We start from the raw sequence: 23,299 nt of genomic DNA, 5'->3' as shown, positions 1-23,299 counted from the left end.
CGAGACAAGGAGTGTCTCAGCGTCATATTATGTTAAATACCTTTCGTTTCATTTAAAAAAACTGAACCGATCTCATCTTGTGTTTCGTCTTAACATGATTAATGCATTATGAATTTGACTTATTATTTGTATGTATTTTAACTTATGATTTCTTATGCATTTTACTTTATGATGATTGAACTAATCTCAATTCCATGATTTGACTAATATAATTAGCTATCTTTTTATGTAAACTTACCTTTTTCCTCTTTACTCAAGTCAGTATATGTACGTTACACAAGAATTGTGTCTCAAGTCGCCAGTTTGTCGCTGGACTTTTGAATGTATAATATCGTTTTATCAGTTCATTGTCGTGTCCTTTAAAGTTCAAATATTTTCCTCTCTTTGCGTTCCTTCTCTACATTTCTATTGGTTAACTGACTATTTAAGTGTGACGTACATAAACTTATAAATACACCTCGAACTCAAGTTCACCTTGTCAGTCGCTCAGTATCATTCGGTCATTTTCCATGTAATAAGTATTTCTAAATGTAGTAAATTATCTGACCCAAGAAAGTAACCAAGTCTCAATTCACCTCCTCATTTACTTCAACTTTGTCGACAACTTGTGCATCTTACCATCCCTGCATAAAGTTGTAAAATAGTGTTGCACTCACGAACATCTTGACTTGAAATGAGGAAATACATCAAATCTGAAAAAAGATGAAGTTTTGCACGTATAATAACCAGATTTTCGTCATTTAATGCACGACCTCAAATGAAACATAGGATAATCTGCCCTGTTCGGACATCGTTCAGTTGTGTATCACTCTTAGGCACGGTGCCATTAATAACAATTCATTGGTTCTATTCTAGTGGTTGATATCATCACATTCACATTTGGGGACTGGCTTACTTACTACCTGATCTTGGACTGGGGAGTGGATTTACATAATACGCTTGACTGTTGGGGGCACGCTGTCTGTCAAAATCTCAAAATCCGTTTACGGTAAAGATGGCATTATATTAAACTTGATTTCCCTGTAAAAAAAAAGTGATACACACAGGTGCACAATTCAAAGACGAAATGATACGTAATAAATTAAAACTGATGGAGGAGAATGACCGGCCGGCCGGATTCTCTGACAATGTGTACGTATAATAAGGGATCCAGAAGACGAAACTCTCCGCACTTTAAGTCAAGCATCTGAAGAGGGAAGAATTTCGTCTTTCGGAGATATCATTGTTTTATTTATTCGACATGGGGAAGCTACCTGTAATCTGCATTTTGGTTGCCTTTTTGGCAGTGGCTTCCGTTCATACGAAAACGGCCAATGTGATTGACGTTTACCGAAAGATGATTTTTGAGCCGGCAGTGGTGAGGAATAATAAACCCGTCGTAGTCTTCTACTATTCCTCGAGGTACGTTGATAGCTAAATTATCCTCAATCTGACATGTCATAACATGTAATTTGTTTGTTAATTACATAATTGCAGCCAATGCAAACCTTGCAGCTGGAGCATATTGCCAATCGTCAGGCCTTTAGAATTTTATTTTTTATCAAGGAAGAATAACTCTGAATAATTAATTCATTTGTTTTTCGTTTTGTACTTTCAGCTTGAGAAAATGGTGAGACGTAAAAGCGAGTCAATTTACTTGGCCAAAGTGGATTTGGACAAAGTACCCGAATTTAGAACTGAACACGCTATTGAGACTCTGCCCACAGTGATGACCTATTTCAAAGGGGATGTCATGGACTATGTCGAAGGACTTAACTGGGGACCCATTGTCAAACTTGTAAATGAAGCTGCTCGTATGAAGTGATTAATTTATCATTATTAGAATTAATTAATAAAAATATCACAAAATGGCTTCACATACATTTTCGTACTTTCATTTAAATTATTATCATTCCGGCCAAATTTTACTGGCATTTGAGTTGACTTCCATTGACTTGAATTCATTAACAAAATTTTTATTTATTTAATCTTACACGTTACATGATAGGCCGATAATATAATGACATGTTTTATCATTCTCTAAAACTACGTGGTTTAACAAATAAAATTCATTGTACTTACAATTCTATGCGGTTGCCTCATTGTTAAAACTGATGGATAGTTCGTTCATGACAACAATTTTGTTTAAATCATCAATTATATCCGAAAGCGGACCATGAGATTCAAGTTGATGTAAAGTTGGTTCTTTTGGTTTTGATCGCTTGAGCAGTATCGATGAACGTAGGGATGAACTGTAAATCATAGACCAAAATAATTAGATTTGTGTAAAATAAAGGCAGCATCCTGCACGTACCAGCGCTTCAATAATTTTTGGAAAGAAGTAATTTTCTTGGGTTTCTGTACTTCAGTTGAAAGGACTTCAGTTGACTCCTTTAATGTATAACCCCAAATAAAGAAACTGTTCAACTTCCTGTGGCTTAGGATAGATTTGATAACGTTCAAATTCACTCCAAACGCTTGATATTGCAGGGATAGTAAAGTAATGTTGTTGTTCAAAAGTCGAAGTTTTCTTAGGTTAATTAATTTCCCAAGGGCAGTACTGATTTCAGAGGATTCCAAAAATGGGCCATCAATGGAAAGTTCAACCAAACTTGTGGGGAGCAAATCCAATCTTTGCAAAAAGCAGGATGATTTTCTCAAGTAGAAAATTGCAAGGTTTGGCATTTCGGAAAATACGGAACATGAAATGCTAATGTACAGCTTGTCCTGCCTTGAGGACGTCATTCCCATATTCGATTCCAATTGACTGTCCGTCAACGTGAGGAGTTGCAGAATTATTAGACTGTTCTTGTTATGGAGAAGAACTGGCAATAGGACCTCGGTGAAAAAAAGTTCGAATGGTGACATCCAGACGAGGCGAGTAAGGTGACCGACCTCTCCTCGGCTCCGGAGTAATTTTACCCAATAGTTTTCCAGAAATGAATCTCCAACATATTTTTGGTTTTCTTCGTCCTGTGGGTTAGCCCAGAAGATAATGTCCAATTCTTCAAGTTGTGGAAATAGGTTGCGGCCTTCGGATAAAGCAGCGTCGTGAGATATGGAAAGAGCATAGTCGAGCATTGTCCTCACGCTAAGATGCTCAAGGGTGGATGAGTGTCGGTTAAGAAAGGTTTCCAAAGCGTTATGCCACAAGGATATTCTGGTCTTGTTGCGAACTTTTGCTCCTCCGCACATGTTAACGAATGCGAATTGCTGGAGGGAAAACGATTGTATTGTCCGGAGGAGAAAGAGAACTCGATTACGGATGTTTCGTTCCTCATTGTAGAACATATTGTTCTCATCATACGTGTCATCTGACTCAAAAACTCTTGGTCCCATTGATGAATAAAATGTTTTGGGAGCAGAAATCTTGAGTCCTCTCAACGTCTTTGTAGTGACTACTTCTGGAATGTGATAAGTCAAATCTAGTCCAATTGGGAAAACTTGAGACTCCTCGAAAAAACTGTCCATCTCGAAAACTAGTTTTGTTTCAGTTTTAATAAGTCTTCGGATGCCAGCCATGAACATGTTGTAATCTTGAAGGGGGTCGTTGATTTCACTTGGAGGAAATTCTGCATCTGACGAGTCCGGTTCGGAGTCCACTGAGGAATCAGGAGTGTGACATCCTGGTTGGAGATTCTGCGTTTCTGTTTCTGGGTTTTTGTCCGAGCCAATATTTAAAGATTTTTGAAGGATTTCTTTTGACTTTGACCATTCAGATAAAAGTTCTTCGAGTTCACCGTTATGGCCGTCGTGAGGGGGAGTGGTAAAAGCGTCAGTGGTGGAACTATTCAAAATGGGATCTCCGCCTTCACCGCACAAGACGTTAGTTGCCTGGAAATCTGGAAGGTTAATAGGATTACTCTCAGCTAAATCAGGGGTTGGGGTGCTGATATCTTCTCTTCCTGATAATTCAGCGTCTCCTCCATGATGCCTCCTTGGCAGGGGAAATGGAGTCGGAATTGCGTGAAACATTTTGAATATAGATGTAGTATACTTAAAAATAGTCTGCAGTGTGCTTTTTAGAAAATCAAGGCGAATCCGCTCTGATGGATATATAATTTATTCTTGGGTTCTGTTTGTACTCAAAATTGCGTTAAATTTAGAAAACCTCAAAATAAGAAAAAAAAATCTCCATTGGTAATATATTTACTACTCGTATGAATGTTTCTGCGTGATATCTGCACTTTATCACTCTACGATAGAGTGATAAAGTGTCAAATGATCTTGAAATGTTCGCATATTGTGCATTTGTCATTTGTAGAATAATACAAAATTAGTTCTGTGGTTTGTCCGTGTCTCAGGAGGGACACAACCAGTGCATAAGTCCTGACTCCGGTTAAAAAATATTTAATCCCTGTTAATCTAAATTCATGACACTCATATCGTTAAACGATTTGGTTATGTATACATATGTACGCGTCTGTCTACACAACTTTAGTCATTTAATGCATCTGTTTTACCCAATGCTGCGAAATCTGTAATACTCAGAAATATCTATAAATCAAACTTTTGTAATGTGAATTAAATTCCAGTGAATGGTTACAATTTTTGTGGTTATTTTAACTTTAATCGATAAATATACATATGTAATATAAGTGACGCTTGTACTCGACCACATCAAATGTTCCTATGAAATGAAGTGCGACAACGTTCTAAGTAGAATTCAATCAATTAATAGATTGTATTGAAACGTCAAGTTTCCAGAAGTTTTGTATTAGTCAACAATTGGTGGCAGATATATTTATAAACTGTTGAATAAGCATTCATAAGCCGCTTGATAAGGTTTAACGATATGTGGATCATATCTTACTTTTTTCAACTTCTCGCTTAATCTTGATTGGTTACGAGTACAGATTCATTTTGTCACAAACTAAACGCTGTACATTAAAATAAGGCAAATATATTAAATCATTATATGTACCAATGCAAGGTATTTGTCAAGTGATCAAGATAAAGTATCAGATTTGTGTGCCCTAACCTTGGACGATAAAATTGCCAGTTTAAAATTGGATGCACCGAATTACAATTAACTAATTGAGTTTTTGACATTGCTGCACAATGAAGTTTTTCTGCAGTTTATTGTTCTTATCGGCATCATGCACGTTATGCATGGGATGGACGGGAACTGTTGTATTTGAAGACAATTTCGACGGTTCGTCTTTGGATACTATCAAATGGGAATATCAAGAAGGCTGTGGGACTGGTATACTATATCCTAATTTTTATTTTATTTAACTGTGCATATTTGTTAAAATTATGGATTATGTACATTTATCCCACAGAATTCGGTTCAGGAAACCTTCAATGTTACACCCGAAACAATGTTCGAGTTGCGAACGGAAACTTGGTAATTGACGCTCGACGACAGAACATGGAGGACAAAGAGTACACTTCAGGTCGCATCAGACAACGGGGTTTGGGATTCTTGTACGGTGCATATGTCATCAGAGCCAGGTTGGCACGAGGCGATCATCTTTGGCCAGCGTTATGGCTTCTGCCCATCAACAACGAGTGTCGATATGAAGAGATCGATATTGCCGAGTATCGTGGCCAGGCAGGAGAGGCGAGACAGTTGGAAATGGCAGGTCACTGGGGTCGCAGTTGGGATGCTCTGACATCGAGAGGTGTCAAGAACACAATTCCTTGGGATTTGAGTACCGATTTCCACGAGTTTGCCGTCTTGTGGCTCCCTTCTAAAATCGAGTGGTATATTGATAACCAGAAATATTATGAGGTATCCCTTGTCGATGGCACGTTTAACTCCGATCCGGCCAAATTGCCATGCCGTGGAAGTACCCAACCCTTTGACGAACCAACAAATTTCATATTTAATATCGCCGTTGGGGGACCATTCTTTGCGGATTTTCCAAACTTTGACCCCAACACTTGGTCGAAACCAAGTATGGAAATTGATTGGGTTAGAATCTACCAGGAATAAAAGCTATATAAATATTGAAATCTAACACCAACACCAACTATTGTATTCGTTATATATTCTTAAAATTCGGCATAATATCTGTAAATTGAAATAAATAAAAATGTGTATGTGTATCACCCTCAAAACCCGTACAAATCACCCTCATATACATTTCAATAATATTTGTTGTTTAGTAATAATAAATATACTTATCAATGCTCTCGTTATCATCACCGATACTGGGTATATGACTCATGATGGGCGTTGATAAGGTTTATATTACTTAAGTACACAGATGTTCGTTAATCTCTGCTGGAAAAGTTTTTTCGTACAAAAGTACACATTTTCACACGGAAAAATAAATGGATTCATTTAATAACGGGTCGGTGTGGTATTCGAAATTAGAATCTGAAGTCTTGCTTACAGATCTTTTTGGAAAACTAAGCAATTTTCCGGAAAATGAGAAAGCAGTATGTATTTTAATACTTATTATAATCACTGTTATCATACCATGCACTGTCTATTGATTTGTTGACTTAAAGAAAGTGGTCACTAGCTGGCTGGCTAATAGTTTTGCTGACTTGACAAACTCTGGGTCTCAGCCTCAATCTGATACGGGGAATTGTTTTGTGGTTCATGTCAAGCTGGTTAACAATTTGGTTAACAATTCTTCAAATGAAATTGCTCAAGAACTAGCAGACCTGTTTTCAAATGATTTTCTATACGCATTTGTGAAGCCAAGTTTGCTGGATGTAAGAACGCGTATTGCATTAAAGTTGAATCATAAAAAAAACTTTTCATTATTCGCTTAAAAAATTATTTGAAAAACACCTCAGCATGGAGATGGTCCTGCTCTGGCGACTAAATACTTCCAACTTGTCTGTGAAAACATTACGCAGCCATTGTTAATTCGCAAAGTGGTTACTCTCGTGATAGTTTCCTTGCTGCCGACGCTCGTTACACGTCTCAAGAGCAATGATTCAGAGGTATGCAAATATGTACATTGGTTTAATCACGAAAATTTGTTTACAAATTTTAGATTTGAAACAATACAATCTGAAATAAATTCAGGTGCTAAGTTCTACGTTGGGACTTTTTCGGTCACTTCTTGAATTTTACTGTGAAGATATTTGGCATGATTTGCTTCTTCAATATCTTCTCCCCATGAAGCATCTAATTGTATCAGAGAGGCAAAAGGCAATTCCCGAAATAAATTTTCAAGACTCGACAATTAGATTTATCGACAGCATTCCAACCTCCATTTATGGCGCAGTGAGTCAGGATTCTCTATCTGAGCACTTTGTTGTGTACATCGAACAAGAACTACAGAGGATCCGCTCCACGGACATTACAATTTCAGCAACTATTCCGCTGTCAAGGTCTCAAGTTACTGGTATCCCTTTACTTGATGTTTTTGATGTCAAGGAGGATGTAAGTATGAACCAAAGTAATCGCGGTGTAGCAGAAGACAATAATTCTAGAAACGTTATGTTTCCGATGTGGGTTTTCAAGTACGATGGAACCGACGTAACTCACGTGTCAAGGTATAAAATTTATAAAATAAATACCCAAGCTCAAACAAACTCAATACTTTATACACATAAAATGATTTTTTTTCCTTTAACTGCTTTTTAAAACGCAAGGAAATACAAGTTATCTGAACCCGAAGAGTATTTTGAAGACGATTTTTTTCAATTTTTCAACAAAGACAATTTGTCGAATATTGACGAAGAAAGCCGTCCTTTATCTTCAATGCGGTTGCCAGAAGATCCTGGAGAAGCAATCCGGGTGTACGCCGAACCAGTGACTTTGCTGCATATCAGACCACCCAATCCAGACCCTGCCAGCACTAGTTTTCAGTCCTGGAAGCCAGTCAGCGAAGATCAAGGTTATCTTGGACCATTTCTTGAGTCATTGTTTCACATACTGGATAAATGGACCCGTCTGGAACCGGAGGTTCTCCTCGCAATATCCGATATATTTTCGGTTCTTGCTTCAAGTCGAATTCCTCTGATAAGTTCCATCCTGCTAGACTTTTCAGTCGTGTTGCAACCATGCTTCCCAAGTTTTCATAGTGTCATCCATTCCATTAAAATAAGGCTGGATGGCTCCTTGAAAAAATATCCTGATACGTTTATCCAAAAAGAGTGGAAAAGAGCAACGAATGGTGCAAACAACATGCTCAAAGATGCCGGAAGCGAAGATTTATTTCACAATCCTGCAGATTCATTTACAGAAACTTTGCGGTTAAAAATCTTGAAGAGCAGCCTATTTACCAATAGGTCTTCGACTACAAATAAGTTGGCAAAATTATTTAGCCCAACTCCTGAAAATAGGTAGTTGAAAATGATACTTGTGTTGACTATGAACTGAAAAATCACTTATCTTACTTACATGCACTACCAACTACCAATAAATTGTATTATAGAATTTTACAGAATTCTGGATCTTTGTTCGGTAATGAAGAAGAAGAATTAATTGCAAGAAAATCAACGCTTCGCTGCATTATTTTCGCTCACTGGATGGTATATGCACTTATCCTAATAATAATTCAAGTTTATAATAATTTTAACAATGTAAATAAATTTTGTATAGCTGGAGTTGTCTGCTATTGCTCAACAGTCATGCTGGTTTCAATCTCGACAAAATCAACGGCAAAGGGAAGATGATGACCAATTTTGAGACACATTTTTTCAGCGACATAATTACTGCAAAAAAATACGGCAAGTTATGCAGTGAGAAATTTGCACTTTCCAATAGACTTAGTTCCCCCTCATTGTTTTCAGTGGATTGATTATCTTTGTAGCGTGTGACATGTTCAAAGTAGTATGAGAACGGATTCTTTTTCAATAAAGAGTGTTTCCTGAAAGGATATTATGATGAGAGTGCAAACCTCTCTTTCTTATCTAATTCCTATTCAAAAAAGCACAGCTGCATTACCACACACACATATCTGTGGATACACACATGCACAATGACTGGTGCATATTCGCATACTCAGCCCTTCTTACGTATGTATATGTATATTTACTATCGCAAATGATGAGAGCAATGCAGACCTAATTAAACGTACCCTCTCGAATAACTTTGACAGCAATTATTATGCAACAATTGGCAAAAACAAAGCGTGGTACTAGCACAAGAGATAAAGGCACTCTGTTAAAAAAAGAGTCATAAAGGTGGTTCTCCTTAATATTACCACTCTACTGATGCATAAACAGTTTCGCTTTCTAGCTTTAATTTTGAATTGGCTCACTTGCCCACCAATTCTTATCCCGTTCACATGTCAGGAGGACAAAATTTGTAGATCATTGATCAGGATCAGGATTTTTTAACACTAAGCAGTCGTAGTTTTCGTACCGTACAATAAGTAAAAAGTGAACAAAAATGACCAGGTTGCAAGAATGCAGTAGGAATCGACAGTGGTCAGCCATCAGTTCAATTCTTCTAGTTCACGTCTTGTTGCTAACTTTGCATGTAGATAACACTGAAGCAATGCAGGAAAATAATGGTAAGATCTCACTTAAGCTGCGAATGCGATACACCAATTAAAGTTACAAAATCTAGTGTGTCAATCAATTATTTATTATGTGCATATGAAAATACAGGAGATTCGTTAGAAGAGGCAATGCATCCTACACTGCCGGTCCCTAGTTTTATGGAGAGAAGCGGATCTGTCAATTCCTATGAAGGTTGGCCTGGGATTAAATTTTGTTTAGAAATTCTCACAGAAATTTACATATACATATTTACAGATGCAACTCACTGGCACAAACAAGCCAAGCGAATCATTAAGACTAAAATCAGACAACACCCAATTGAACAAAAGGCTAAAAATGTGATTTTCTTTCTGGGCGATGGCATGAGCATACCGACCGTTACGTCGGCTCGTATCTTCAAAGGACAATTGGAAAATTTGACATATGGAGAAGAAGCCGCTTTATCATTTGACCAATTTCCGTTTACTGGAGTTTCGAAAGTATGTTTTCTATGTCAAACGTTTCTTAATTGCGTTTGGTTTTAAAGATTTTAATCGGCAATCATAATAACCTTGGTAAAGACTTATTGCTCAAACTCGCAAGTCGGGGACTCTGCATGCACGGCCACATCGTATTTGTGTGGGTCCAAAGGTAACTACAGGACAATTGGGGTGACCCCCGATGTACAAGAAAGCGATTGTTCGGCACAAATGGATCCCGCTAATCATGTCACCTCAGTTCTGCAATGTAATTATTTACTTACTTATTATGGATTGGCTAATTGTATTCCATTATGTCATTAAGAATTTACTGGTTTTTTCTGAATTTATAGGGGCACAGGTATCCCGAAATTTCCATACAATTTCCTACCACATTACAATACAAATGGCTCCATTGTTTCGTACTGTTGTATAGGAAGCTGGACTATCGACTGGAATTGTAACCAACACCAGGGTGACTCATGCTAGTCCTGCAGGTGCTTATAGTCATATAGCTCACAGGAATTGGGAGCAGGATGATGCTGTAGAAAATTCTGGATTTGATGCAGCTTACTGTGATGACATTGCAGGTCAGGATTTATTACATCAGATGAACTAAAAAAAGATTACATTAATTTATATTAGATTTATTACAGAACAATTGATTTTAAAAAGTCCGGGAAGAGACATAAATGTAATGTCACAAATAATGATGCATATGAATTATTTTATGAAAATACGATGCTCATGAAGCTGAAAATTTTGACACAGGTAATTTTGGGAGGTGGTAGGTCAGCTTTCCTCCCTAAGGAAATTATGGATGTTGAAGATCCAAAACGGGGGAAGCGACGTGATGGCAAAAACTTAATTGATACATGGATTGTGGACAAATTGTACAAAAATGGAAAATATGTGACCAACAGGGAAGAGCTTTTATCAGTGAATACTACAGATACCGATTATCTCATGGGTCTTTTCGCCTACGATCACATGGATTATGCAGACAAAGCGAAAGCTGCCAATGATCCAACTCTCGAAGAAATGACACGGGTCGCAGTCGAAATTCTAAGAAAAAATCCCAATGGATTTTTCCTGTTTGTTGAAGGTATGTAATCATAAAGTAAATTTCCCATGATAATAATGATTCATATTATTGTTGCATTACTCTCTTGTAGGTGGAAAAATTGATCATGGTGAGCCGTTTAATTACTTATTTTAAGAATTATTGCTCAGACAAATATACCTCTAATTTTAGCCCACCATGCAACCAATGCTAAAAGAGCTCTGCATGAAACGCTCGAATTTGAAAAAGCGGTTAAAATAGGTCGAGAGATGACTGATATTGACGACACGTTAATTGTGGTAACTTCAGGTAACCGAATCAGATCATTATGTATGCAAATATAGGTATGTGTATTTATATGTACTTATGATGTAAAAATAAGTACTTGCAAATAACTGATGTGCTAAATAATCAAATACCAACACAAATTTATTCTTATTCCCACTTTTTTTAGATCACTCCCATGTTATGACTATGTCTGGGTCAGCTTAAAATAATAATCACCGTCATTATTAAGCATCATTTCTTGCGATTCTATTGTCGTCTTAAAAATGCAGGTACGCCGAGCGTGGACATTCCGTTCTGGGACTTGGTGGGATCTCCAACGTGGATGGCTAGTTTAAAACTAATTTTACTGGTGCTACATATGTAGAAATCAACGAGCAGTGCATAACCAATTCTATACATTTCAGGCCTCCCTTACACGACAATTTCATACGCCAATGGTCCCGGGTACCGACAAGCTGGAAAGAATGGCAAAAGGAAGAACATTCGTGGCGACAACATGGAAGCCATCAACTATCGTCAAATCACTACCGTTCCGATGGTGTTTGAGACGCATGGTGGCGACGATGTGCTCATCTTTTCTAGCGGTCCATTTGCGCATCTCTTGACAGGTACTGGATCCTTTGTTCATTTCATGGGAACATTTGGTGTGATTGAGAATTGGCGTCACTTACATGTACATATTTACCGCAGGTGTTCTGGATCAAAGCTACATACCCCACGCCATTGGTTATGCAGCCTGCATTGGGCAAGGAGAAAAGTTTTGCGATGACTATGCACATCTGACTGGTGCTAGATGACCTACGTATTTAGCTTAAAAATGTTATTAGTTTAAGGGTTGGTGGGATAAGGTAGAAATGTATGTGCTAGGAGTAAGGGTAGCTAAATATTTGTATATTGCTAAAAAGAGGTGTTAGTGATTATTTATGAATTTGTTGAAGTTCGACTGAATTATAAGGACTGTTTGGGATCAATCAAAGTATTTCGTAGATTTTTTATTAGCTATTATTAGATGGCGAAGAAGAGGATTATTACTCTCACTCTCCGTGCGTATTTATGTACTTACTTACACACTGCATCTTTCTTCTTCCCATTGCAAACATCCAAGTTCATTCGTTATTTGAATTTCACTACCAACAATTATTCATTTCTCTGAATTTGAGCCACTTCATTCTTCTAATTTATTTCTTGTCTGGCAGCCCCAAAAACATGTCCAAAAATGGAATTCTCTCGATTTAGACATTTCTTTTACATCAAAAGGCCGGTCTCCTACTTTACTTGTACATGATGGAGCACAATCAAACGTGAAATCAAAGAGTACACTGAGTCTTCCAAGCGTGACCTGCAATGGACCAACTTAATTGAAATTAGCCCGTATTGAAGTTTAATTCAATTCCATCAGTTAATACTTAATCTGCCTCCCAGTTTAGCCTAGGTTATTGAGAAATTAAATTCACGAATGAATGAAAAAAATAATACTTTGTTCAACTTTTACCAATATAGATTTTAACGGGCATCGTAGATTAAATATTTCAGCACCACACAAAACCAAGTTTGTAAACCAAATTTGTATACATGCAAGACCTTAACTCTCATCATTCATTTGGAGGGATTAAAAGGATCTGAAAAAGTGACACCCGATTTAACTGCGAAAAAGGGCGTTCTGTGAACAATAGAAATAATTATCGAGAATATGTATATCTCGGTTTCACATCTTCTGAGACGATGGAAAATGGACAAAATGGTACTTTGTGTATAGCAGACCGATTTTGGATACATGAGAATTGAAGAAAGTGAGATTTGTACCACATGCCGAAACTACTACAATTCTCATAATATTTTCTATTTGTTTACATAAAATGGTGATTAATTGGAGGAGGAAGAAGAAGTACTTGGCAAGTAAATGAAACGAATTTGCGAATTTATTAGTCACTTTCCGAGGGGAGTTAATGGATGCTTAATTATCAGCAAGAAGCGGCTTTTTGAAGTGGTGCATAGGTTCTAAGAAGAAGAAGAAGTGTTAAGAAATAAGTACATGCAACTCTTTCTTCCTTCTTGCACTAGTACCGTCATCGTCAATCGTCATGCAGTGCCATATATTTTGACGAGTTGTAGGGACGACGACGACGTGATTTCCCATAATCCCCAGAGCAAAACTCGACGACGTATTTAATATTTTAGGGCATTTCGTGGTTGGCTCAAGGCACTTTTATTGATGGCAGCACAATCCAAACTCATATTGCACCACGAGACTAGATATATGTACACACCTTTAAAATCTCTTCATTGCAATTGTGAATCACAATTTATGATCCACACAGAGATGCTTCAAAAACATTCCAATGACAATCTTTTATTAACCACGAAGCAGGGGATTAAGCGGAAAAACCACAAATTACAGATTTTATGCAAGAAGACTGCGCGATTTTTTCAAAGTATTTACGTTATCGCAAGTCCTTTCAAATAAGGAGATTGTCCATATCTAAAAGCGCCATTCATATCAAAAACGTAGAGTCAGATCCTGTGAGACGAAATTTTTTGATAATTTAGTTTCTTGTAATAATTGTTTCCGGAACTTTGGATTTCATATTCAAGTTAAAATTGAAAGTATGTAAAAAAAAATCTAATCGTTGTTGTGAGTAGAGATTGCCTGATGTCTCATAACAAATTATTATGATGCCACTTTGCATTTGAATAATGAATTATATGCACTGCAAAAATTGCACAATAAGTTAAACAATAAATGTAACGCTTTTAGTTTATTTTTTAATTGTTGCGATTAAGAATTACGATTTTATTGTTTTATCAGATTTTGATAAATGTATGGAAATTGAAAGTTTTGCAAGACAGTGCCACCCAGGATGTGCCATTTTCAAAATTGTTCATATTTATGAGAAGCAGAAAACAGAGTGTGAGCTGTGAATGCGTTTGAGAGACCCAATGGTGAGGTGACCGTGAACCGTATAATTCTCATTTTGTCACGGACAGCAGGAAGGAAGAATTCCGTCTTTTGTCGCAATTCACTTTCACCACAAACCAGCAGCAAGATGCGTTGTCCTCAAAAGTCAAGATCCCCCCAATGCTGACAAAATTGAGATGGAGTAGCTTAATTCAGAAATATTTGTACATAAAACTGCAGGCAGTTGTCACGGAAATATTATTGGTCTCTGTTTACAAGGCAAACAAAGTAGAACACGCATAAATAAAAGAAATTCGGCAAAAAACAGACGATTTCTTACAAAGAAGAGATCCTCAGACTGGACTTCACTCACCCATATTATGCTCGTGTATGTACATATGTACATATGTAAATGTGCACAACATTTCACTTACTCGGTCAATTTCGACAAGTCTTAAAGGGTGATGGAACTAGTGTATAAAAAAATAGAGTACAATAATAAAGAGCACAAACAAATCATCCACAGTTGATCGAGGACAATTAACATTTCCAATTTTAGCTATGCAAATCTCGATTAAAATTCAATATTTTGATTTTGATTGAATGTTTTTGATTTTGATCTAAACTTTTTCTCATGGTTCTTGCGTCGCTCGAACGAACATACGTAGGTACATAAGTAATAATTGTTTAATCATAAATATGTACACGATCGTGTACAGGAAAAGTCAATGGGTAGGATTTGCCAATGGTGTAAATACAAAATGCATAAAAGATAGTATTAGTGAGGGCTCTAGCGACGAATAACTAACCACCACGATATGAAGATGCAGAAAGAGATGCTCCACCTCACATAACAGATGGAGTAGGAGTTAACTCTGCGAGTTTGCCATTTAGTTTAGCATTGAGGGCTTCCGGCGACCTCTCGTATGTGACGTGGAGAGTCATCCCCCTTACTTGCTTAACAAAGAGCAGAGTGCTTCTTCTAATTCTTTATATTCTATGGGAAAAGTTCACGAGTGAGACGAGCAGGTACATACATAGTTATGCATATTGCAGTTATAGAGTTAAGATAAGTGAGTGGCTGGTGGGTTTAAAATTGTATTAATAACTTTTGACAGAATAAAAGCAGAGAAAACATTTGTTGCCATTTGATTCTGGTTGAATGCACATGAGCTGTGATTGGATTTGCTTTACTTTCGATATCATAAGACATTTAATAAGCATCCACATCCAACATTTATTCAGATTGGACACTGACATTGACAAATGAAGCTCGATTCATCCATTCTTCTGCCAATGCACACGTTTTTATTAATAAGTAAAAGTTACGGTAACGTCACAACAGGTTTCTCATTCACGTGTGGACTCAGGCAATCCGTTTCGGGGGACGGGTTTACGTGTATATTATTTTTAGTTGAATGAAAAAGTGACGACTGATCCATATTCTACACGTGTTGTAAAGATAATAAATATAATAATTTCTCCGCTGCGGATTCTTGACGTGACATGTAAAGGAACAAGAGATGTTTATAATCCAGAGAACAAGAGCAAAATAAAGTCGCATATCCAACGATTGTCTGCATATTAATGAGTAATAAAATGCTAGCTCATTTATTCATCCACTAATTTGTCGTCATCTTGGTTGTAAATCTTCACGCGGATTTCGATGATAATTGCTCAGGTTGTAATTTGTTGGTTTCCTCTTACTTCCCAATTACTCGTGTTGGTCTATATGCACCCACGTTAATAGGTACTATCTCTGCTGTAGATAGCTATGAAGTCCTAAAAAATTCTGCCTATTACACCCCCACAGGTAAATAAAACAAAATACAAAAGTCCTTCCCTCAATGGACGACGAACGCGTAATTAATGTAAAAATTAATTATGCGCTTGTTTTCTTAAAACGAAAGTCAAGGCAGTTCATTGCATGATGCCAACTCACTGAATCACTATGTGCATATTTACGTACATGCATATTTACATGGCTGTCACTCTTTGAGTTCATTTGACGAAATTATTATTCGCTTATTTGAACACAAAATCGGATTAATGAGTAAATGTCTCTGTAATAGTGCCATGAAATCTCGTTGGTTAATCTCAGCATGGCAGGGACAAATATTGTATGTGTTCATGTATGTAGTGTAGATGTTGTGAAAAATGGATTAATTTGTCCACAAGTGCTCAACAACTCTCACTCCTACGTTATTAAAGATTCTTATTATGTATTCATGTGCATGGAAATGTGCGTGGTACTTTTGCATTGAATATGATTTTTGTGGTGGTGATAATGTTTAAGTGCGGATTTACTCATTTCAGAATTATTTTCCTTTTTCTATATAAGGTCTTCTACACACAGCGAGATGATGACTTGATAGAAAATGTGAGAATTATTTCTATTTATACAAACACGGCTCTTATTCTTTCGCGAGTGTATAGCCCAAAATTGAGGCAAGTCAAGGAGGAGGACAAAAGATGAAGTCTGAGTAGTTCTCTAAATTACTTGGGGCTTATATGCGAAAGATTAATGAGAATAAACTTTATTTGTGCTGAATTATCTCATTTTGTTCTCTCAACTGTCAACCAAATTGAAAATAAATAAAAAACTCATCGCCAAGTGCTTGTCTCCGCCTCATCGCCACTGTCTGAGAGATTTGTATATTGGTTAGTCTGTCATTAACAAGTATTAATATGCAGATACGTAGTAAGGAATAAGAGTAATTATTGTCACCTAAAGTAAGGCATGCAGGCAGGCAGAGTTATTGCATATTGTGAATGAATAAACAATTCATAGACACGCTAAGACAAAAAATGGGAAAGTTTCAACAAATTTTTGGCCTTTCAGCCCTCTCTATAATATGACGACTGTCGTTCCTACAGTTGTTCTGTGGTTGACAGCTTTACATATTGGTTAAAAGCGGCTTTAATATTAATCACTCCTTTCCTTCCTCCTCCTAGTTTCATGTCCTTATCGATGTCGTCAAACTCGAATTTTTCTCAAATTACGCTAATTTCCCACGTTGACAAGTGACAATTGCCATATTCCGGGCGAATTGCACACATAATTTGCATTATTACAGGAACAAAACCACCACCAACCAGTGCAATTTGGTGAAGATTACCTCAAGGCGAGCACAATGACTTAAAGCGTAAAGACAAAAGGGTTTGTCATTTGTCACATCTAAACGCATCCGCCTGTGTTAAATGAATTCCTGTGTAAAATCTGTGGAGTCCATTAAGCACATAAATCATACCGTCATCATGAGCACAATTGGAGAAATGTTTAATAGGAGGGAGTGCATAGAATGGTGCAATGATGCTGCTGCTGCTGACGTGTCATATGAAAAGAAACGCTTTGAATTCTGATTTTGCTGTCAAATAAAGATTAACAAGAATCCAGAATAATTTGCATTGAAACTCTCTTGCATCGCGCAAGTTTTACTGTTTAATTGCCAACGAACGAAAGCGAAATGAGCTGAGTTGCTGCAATTAAACAAACGTCACATCATCACGTTCCGTTATTATTATTTCTTATTTATTCATTCATTTCATACAAATACATAAAATATTTTTTTCACTTAGGTTATTGCATTTCAGTTGTTTCGTTTCTGACTCGACGTATAAAAAATAGATAAGAGAGTAAGTGTCAAGAAATAGTACAATCGTTGTCCTTCCGGGCAGACTCATCACCGCACTATAAATAAATGTACAATAATAATGAAAGTAAAATTTTAGGAACAAAGGTATTTGTTACAGCAACGCCCAATTCGTTAGCAGGGAAAGTGATAGGCATAAGGAATTGAAGAAAAATATATATTTTGACTGTGTGACTTATTTATAGTCTCCATCTCCCCAAAGTCCTCGGAGTATGCTTGATAATCTGTGTCGATATCCTCGCTTGTGCCGCGTGGCGTAAAATGGGTGCTGCAGTTCGCCTGGTCGCACTTGGAACCTTGGGACAAGCGGTGGTGGGGGCTGGATGTTGCTGATGGGGACGGATGCATAATTCGTGCTCGGTTGTGCCTGCGGCTGCTGCTGCTGCTGTTCGTAATATGGTCGTGGTGGCAATTGAGGTGATGATTGTGGGTGGACCTGTGTATTGTAGTACAAATTTTGCAAATTGTGCAACTGATGTTGCTGTTGCTGCGCTTGAAAATTAAAAGAAGTTTGCTGTTCATTCTGATGATGATGATTTTGCTGATGTTGGTGGTGGTTGGTATTTCCATTGTTGTTATTGCTATTGCTGTATTGTCGGTATTGTTGTTGGGTGTATGCATTTTGAGAAGAATATGTTTGCAAATTTTGTTTCTGGGGATCTTCTGTAATTTGGTTAGTGTTAATGTAATGTGGGGCTTGAGTTCCAATTCCTTGTTTGGCATAGCTAAGAGAGTGGGGTTGTCGATCTTTGAGTGGATTCTGCTCCTGTTGTTGCTGGCGTAATTTTTGACGCTTTTCTTCCATCGTCCTCTGCTGCTGTCTCAGCAATTCCATTCGTTTAGGGTCAGTGATAGCATTCTCGTTTGTCGAGATGAGAATCATGGGCATGGAAGGGGTCACGTCAAAGTGTGGGAGCGGAGTGGTGATGTGATTAACGGATGGGGTGAAGTCGTTCGCGAATTTCGTAGGGGGTCGAAATCTGGGGTGGAATGAGGTTTGATGAACTGGAGAACTCCCTTCGTGGTTTTCATGCTGGATGAAAATGTGGGACACGGGTGTTTGCTGGGGGTCTTGTGGGGATGGAAAGGGTTGAAGCGATGGCACGGAGGAGGATGAAGAAGAGGAAGGGTTCTGGAAACTCGGAGGTGGTGGTTGAGGGTACTGCGTTTGGGTGATTGTTCTGTATTCTTGATCTGCCTCTTGTGGAGGAACAAGGTCAATTGGTGAAGCGTGGTGTAGTTGCTGTTGTTGTTGCTGCTGTTGCTGGTGGTGGGGACGTTGTGTATTCTGAGGGCGTTGAGTATCTTCTTGGTAAGAATTCTGATTATTGTGGTTAAACAGTAATTGATTCCTTACAACTTTGCCCACTTCTTGTTGTTGACGAGGAGTCGTGGATGAGGGGCGTTGCGAAGTTGGGATGGATTTATTGTGAGAATAGATTGTAAATCGTTGGAAATTTCCAGGAGGAAGAGAGTTTTGAGATGGGTGTGGATTCACTTTTCCACCTTCGGGACCATTTAATTGATTGGGATGAGGCGGAAATGTTTTATGCACGCGATGGTCTTGAGGAATAGTCCTGTATTCTTGAGATGGTTCTTGTGGGGGTAACTGAGACTGTGGTTGGTTCACTGGATTATGTGTCGTGGGAGGCAACTTATTAGCATTGAATTCTTGATTTTGATGGCGACTAGGTTGATTATTGTTAGTGAAAGCAATGGCATGCGATGAATGTCTTAAAGGATGTTGTGGGGCAGACTGAAGCTGAGGATTGTTATTATTCTCTTGAAGTTGTGGGGGTGGATTGTAGTGAAGTCGATGGTTGTTGAGATTCTCATTTTGGATCAAGTGTTGCTGATGTTGGTTTGGGTTTTGAGCACGAGAAGGATTTCGCTGTTGGGCCGGGTTTGAAATTGGGGCTCGAGACGTGGTAGGATTCTGATTCAAAGGTTGTGTCAATTGGACAGGGTAATGTTGTTGGAGAGATTCTGGATTTGGTCGCACTCGCTGATGAAATTGACGAGGTGGGTTATTATTTTTATTATTGGGTGGAGTTCGGCCACTTTTCAACTCTGAACCCGTTTGTTGACTCGTGTCACCTGGGCTGGTTTTTGGGGGTTCGTAACTTTTAGCCGACTTTTTAGGATCTTTAAAAAATTCTTTAAACTTTTCAAATGCCACGTTTGCGATTTGTTTTTCTTTGTCTGGCATATCGGCAGCTTTTTTGTCGGTCAGCCCTGGTATCTCAAAGTCGTCAAAGTTCAAATCCTCATCGCCCTCAAAGCCTACTGTTAAAATTTGAGTCTTCGTATCTCCTATTGTGCTGCGTGAAGAGGAAACACAATTTAATTCACAACTTGTTACAACCTGTTATTAAATCTTGACAGTATTTAATTGTGAGAATAATGAGAGTGCAAAGAAAACAAAACGCATAGTATGTAATACATAGTTAAGTATTCGAAATAGTCTCACCTTCCCCCGAGAACCTAAAGTAGCAATGTTTGGATTTAATAATTGTATTGAAATTGCAATTAATAGTTAATTAATGGTACACACCTTCACATTCGACAAGAGTCCTCCCAATTGATCATCCGTTAGCCCGAAATCCTTAGGGTTGACCAGTTCCACTCCTGTATTCAAGAAATCAAATCATAAACTCTTGGATGCTTTTGTCTTTTCGTGAAAAATTGCAACTATAATTGTGACCTCTGTACCTGGTGGTAATTCATGTTTGAACTCTGGGTCGCCTTGAGCTGCGACAAGATTCAAAAGTTGAAAAACTAGGAGTACTCCAGAGATCCACATGATAAGACAATTTTGCTGTTCATATCAAAGTAAAATCATGATTAGCTCATTTTCTGTTCTTTAGATATGCATGCATGCATGTGCAGAGCTTCCTCATGACAATGTATCATTTTATTCATTTACGAGTTAAAATAGAATCGGACTATGAGTTACATCAAAGGAGACAGGAAAAGTATGCCATTAGAGTAAAAGAAATTGCATAATTGCATGCGACATAAGGTCAATTATGGGTAATTAATAGATAATTCAACTATTATCTCTTACCATCTTTCGTAGTTTTAAACCCACCACAAGATTTCCACTTCCTTCATAAAGTAAATTAGGGAACAAGGTTGCTGAGAACTGGATTAATGTAAAAAGGAAAATCCAACCTGCAATTTCATCAAAATGTGCACAAAATGTATACAGCACGAGTCACGCCCATTGTTTTTCATGAGACATTTTGAAAAGGAAGAAAATAAAAGTTTTAACAATCCATCATTTTTTCTTTAATTTCACAAGGCTACCACAAAAGTAGATAGCTGACATGACACATTGTTACGGAATACATGTGTATTTATTATGTGCATACAGATGTATGTACATATGTACGTATAGGTCAGGCACACACTGTCCTTTTCAGAGTGGTTTCGCCTCGCAAATCTTTTTTTACAGTAAACGCAACAAATTGCATAAACTGTAAAAAAAATCAAGTGTATCAACTTGTAACAACCTGCGTAACAATAATAATACATCACCAATTCCGGTTTGTTTTTCTTTAAAAAATGCTAAATTGCAGAACAGACTTTCTAGATTTGTTGATGCTTTGCGTGAACTTTTCCATTTCGTTTGACAGATGCATAAGCAATAGCATTCGACATGGCAATTATTGATAATCGGTGTTTCTGTAACTGTAATTTTGAGTATTCAAATGAAGGTGGGGTTTAAAATGGTACTCGTTTAAATGTAGCGTATAATCCTAATTTAAAAAATATCCATATGCACATGTTTTCTGTTATGAATCCTTACAAAATATTATAAATGTGATGAATATCTGACGGAACAAAATCCTGACTGGTATTCTACTTTAAATGGATTTTTAAATCGAAACTTGCACAATATTGACACAAGCATAAAATATTCGCCTGCCATTAAATGATGCTCTTTTCTATGGTCTTAATTGATATCTACTTTGTCTATTTTATTTCATAGTCGTGATCTTTATGAGAGCACTACTTCACGAAATATCCAAGAAAATGATCCCAGCGTTATCGAGTAAATTAAGGAATAATAGGGAGACTTAGGATAGAGATTATGCATCAGACGCCTTGTGTCTCATTCCAGTTAAGCCGGCTTTGCTTTACCCCTACTGCCAGAAAGAGTAGAAAGGGAGAGTTTCTAAAAGTTATTGATTCTTTTTCTATTCAAAGCCGATCAGTCATTCATTTACACGGTAAAATATGACCATTACCGAATAATAAAATTAGAGTGCTTCACATTATTTACCAAGAGCAGAGCAGGAGTGAGATGAGGAAGCAGATCAATCAATAGGGAAAATGATCAAGAGATGAGTTGATGGTGGTTTTGACGACTATTTGATTGTCCAGATTGAGACAGAGATGAGATGCGATGGATGGATGGCTATCTGCACAGCAGTTGGCGATCAAAATCCAAAAAGTCGTGCAAGATTTCGACCACCATTAATAATACGGCACAGCACGGTAGCAGCAGCACACAGACAACTCCTACGTGTAGACTTTCAGTTCAGTTCACTTGATCAATCAATAACTTGGCAGTTAATGAACAAATTTTCAATATGAAACGTATTATTATGAACTCATTTTTATTTTCTCTGCATCACTCTTGCAAATAACGTTAAACTTTTCAATTTTAACTCTTTCTCTTATACAACTTTTTGCTCAGAATTACGTGACGAGTTTTTGCAGGTATCCACACACATAATGCACACCTTGATTCAATTTCGAATTTTCTTACTCCACGTTTGTAAATCTTTTTTGGCACTTTTGTTCCAAACGTTATTTTCAAAATCTCCCAATCTCACTGTGGCGGACCAACGTTTTTAAGCACTTGTCGAACACTTGGTGCATGATAATTACACTTTATGGAACTAGACATTAATCTCGTTGTTTTCCAAATTAGTTTGGAAAAATCTTGAATCCGTAACTGGTCTCATGGAAGGGTGGCCTTTTGAATAAATCAAGGAAAACTAATAGAATTGTGTACCTTATTATAACTAATAAAATAGGAAGGATCTGAGGAGCAAGCAGTTGAGCATCTTCCTGCAAGATATGTCTTCACCCGTTGTTCAACATGAACTAACATCGCTTTCGAAATGTGCTTTTAACTTGAGGAAGAAATTCTTTTTCTGTCAAGAGACTCAAACCATCGAATCCATGTACGCAATGCAGTGCATCAAATTCTAAATGCATAAATAAACCAAGGCACAAAAGCAATGCAAGAAGAATCACACTATGCAACGGCTTCTTCTTCTTCTACCTGTTACACTGACATTATCCCACCGCATCAACCATCCAATAATGCAACAGTTTTAATACCAATGAGTTGTGAATAATTTTTGGTTTGCACATGCATACAAGCCAGCCAGCCAGCCGCAAGGAATCACCATCCCTGTCAAATAAATAAGCGAAAACAATAAATAATCCTGATGCGCTGTGCGGATGATATCAACGTGAACATGTGAAGATCATGTTTATTTGGACAGGAAGAATAATCTATTAG

General features: G+C 37.5%; 4 protein-coding genes across 6 annotated transcripts; 3 read left to right on the top strand and 1 right to left on the bottom strand.

The window, feature by feature from the left end:
* Positions 1–311: 311 nt before the first annotated feature.
* On the top strand, positions 312–6,045 carry LOC110846547 (thioredoxin-like protein slr0233). 3 transcript variants are annotated; one of them, XR_004834231.1, is made up of 7 exons: positions 312–511; positions 856–988; positions 1,047–1,131; positions 1,287–1,401; positions 1,477–1,513; positions 1,598–5,185; positions 5,265–5,406. XR_004834231.1 is itself a non-coding variant. In XM_022093338.2 (5 exons), the coding sequence occupies exons 2-5, from the start codon at positions 1,101–1,103 to the stop codon at positions 1,802–1,804; spliced, it is 390 nt and encodes a 129-aa protein (XP_021949030.1). In that variant the 5' UTR covers positions 342–988; positions 1,047–1,100; the 3' UTR covers positions 1,805–2,063. The 3 variants fall into 3 exon arrangements, 2 of the variants coding, with proteins under 2 accessions (XP_021949030.1, XP_035704871.1); XM_022093338.2 differs by lacking the exon at positions 5,265–5,406 and having other exon boundaries at positions 342–988; positions 1,598–2,063; XM_035848978.1 differs by lacking the exons at positions 312–511; positions 856–988; positions 1,047–1,131 and having other exon boundaries at positions 1,138–1,401; positions 5,265–6,045.
* A 93-nt stretch (positions 6,046–6,138) lies between these two features.
* LOC110846588 (UPF0518 protein v1g243165) lies at positions 6,139–8,771 on the top strand. The gene is made up of 7 exons (XM_022093394.2): positions 6,139–6,369; positions 6,442–6,651; positions 6,736–6,885; positions 6,971–7,443; positions 7,543–8,235; positions 8,328–8,424; positions 8,495–8,771. Exons 1-7 carry the CDS (start codon positions 6,262–6,264, stop codon positions 8,579–8,581), a joined length of 1,818 nt encoding a protein of 605 aa, XP_021949086.1. The 5' UTR covers positions 6,139–6,261; the 3' UTR covers positions 8,582–8,771.
* Positions 8,772–8,895: 124 nt separating this feature from the next.
* LOC110846117 (alkaline phosphatase) lies at positions 8,896–12,184 on the top strand. Its single transcript, XM_022092749.2, has 14 exons — positions 8,896–9,410; positions 9,508–9,591; positions 9,655–9,878; positions 9,960–10,125; positions 10,211–10,218; positions 10,294–10,447; positions 10,514–10,551; positions 10,629–10,962; positions 11,033–11,050; positions 11,113–11,229; positions 11,375–11,402; positions 11,478–11,533; positions 11,613–11,816; positions 11,899–12,184. The coding sequence occupies exons 1-14, from the start codon at positions 9,287–9,289 to the stop codon at positions 12,003–12,005; spliced, it is 1,662 nt and encodes a 553-aa protein (XP_021948441.1). The 5' UTR covers positions 8,896–9,286; the 3' UTR covers positions 12,006–12,184.
* Positions 12,185–17,614: 5,430 nt separating this feature from the next.
* Positions 17,615–22,886, bottom strand: LOC110846675 (bromodomain-containing protein DDB_G0280777). The gene is made up of 6 exons (XM_035849836.1): positions 22,046–22,886; positions 20,825–20,931; positions 20,470–20,575; positions 20,312–20,385; positions 20,228–20,241; positions 17,615–20,078 (listed from the first exon to the last, which is right to left on the bottom strand). The coding sequence occupies exons 2-6, from the start codon at positions 20,825–20,827 to the stop codon at positions 17,933–17,935; spliced, it is 2,343 nt and encodes a 780-aa protein (XP_035705729.1). The 5' UTR covers positions 20,828–20,931; positions 22,046–22,886; the 3' UTR covers positions 17,615–17,932.
* Between the last annotated feature and the right edge of the window lie 413 nt (positions 22,887–23,299).

The sequence above is a fragment of the Folsomia candida genome, unplaced genomic scaffold (genome assembly GCF_002217175.1).
Source record: "Folsomia candida strain VU population unplaced genomic scaffold, ASM221717v1 Fcan01_Sc003, whole genome shotgun sequence".
NCBI classification, from domain to species: Eukaryota; Metazoa; Arthropoda; class Collembola; order Entomobryomorpha; family Isotomidae; genus Folsomia; species Folsomia candida.
Note: the sequence above shows the minus strand (reverse complement) of the source record. Positions and strands in the feature narration are given on the sequence as shown.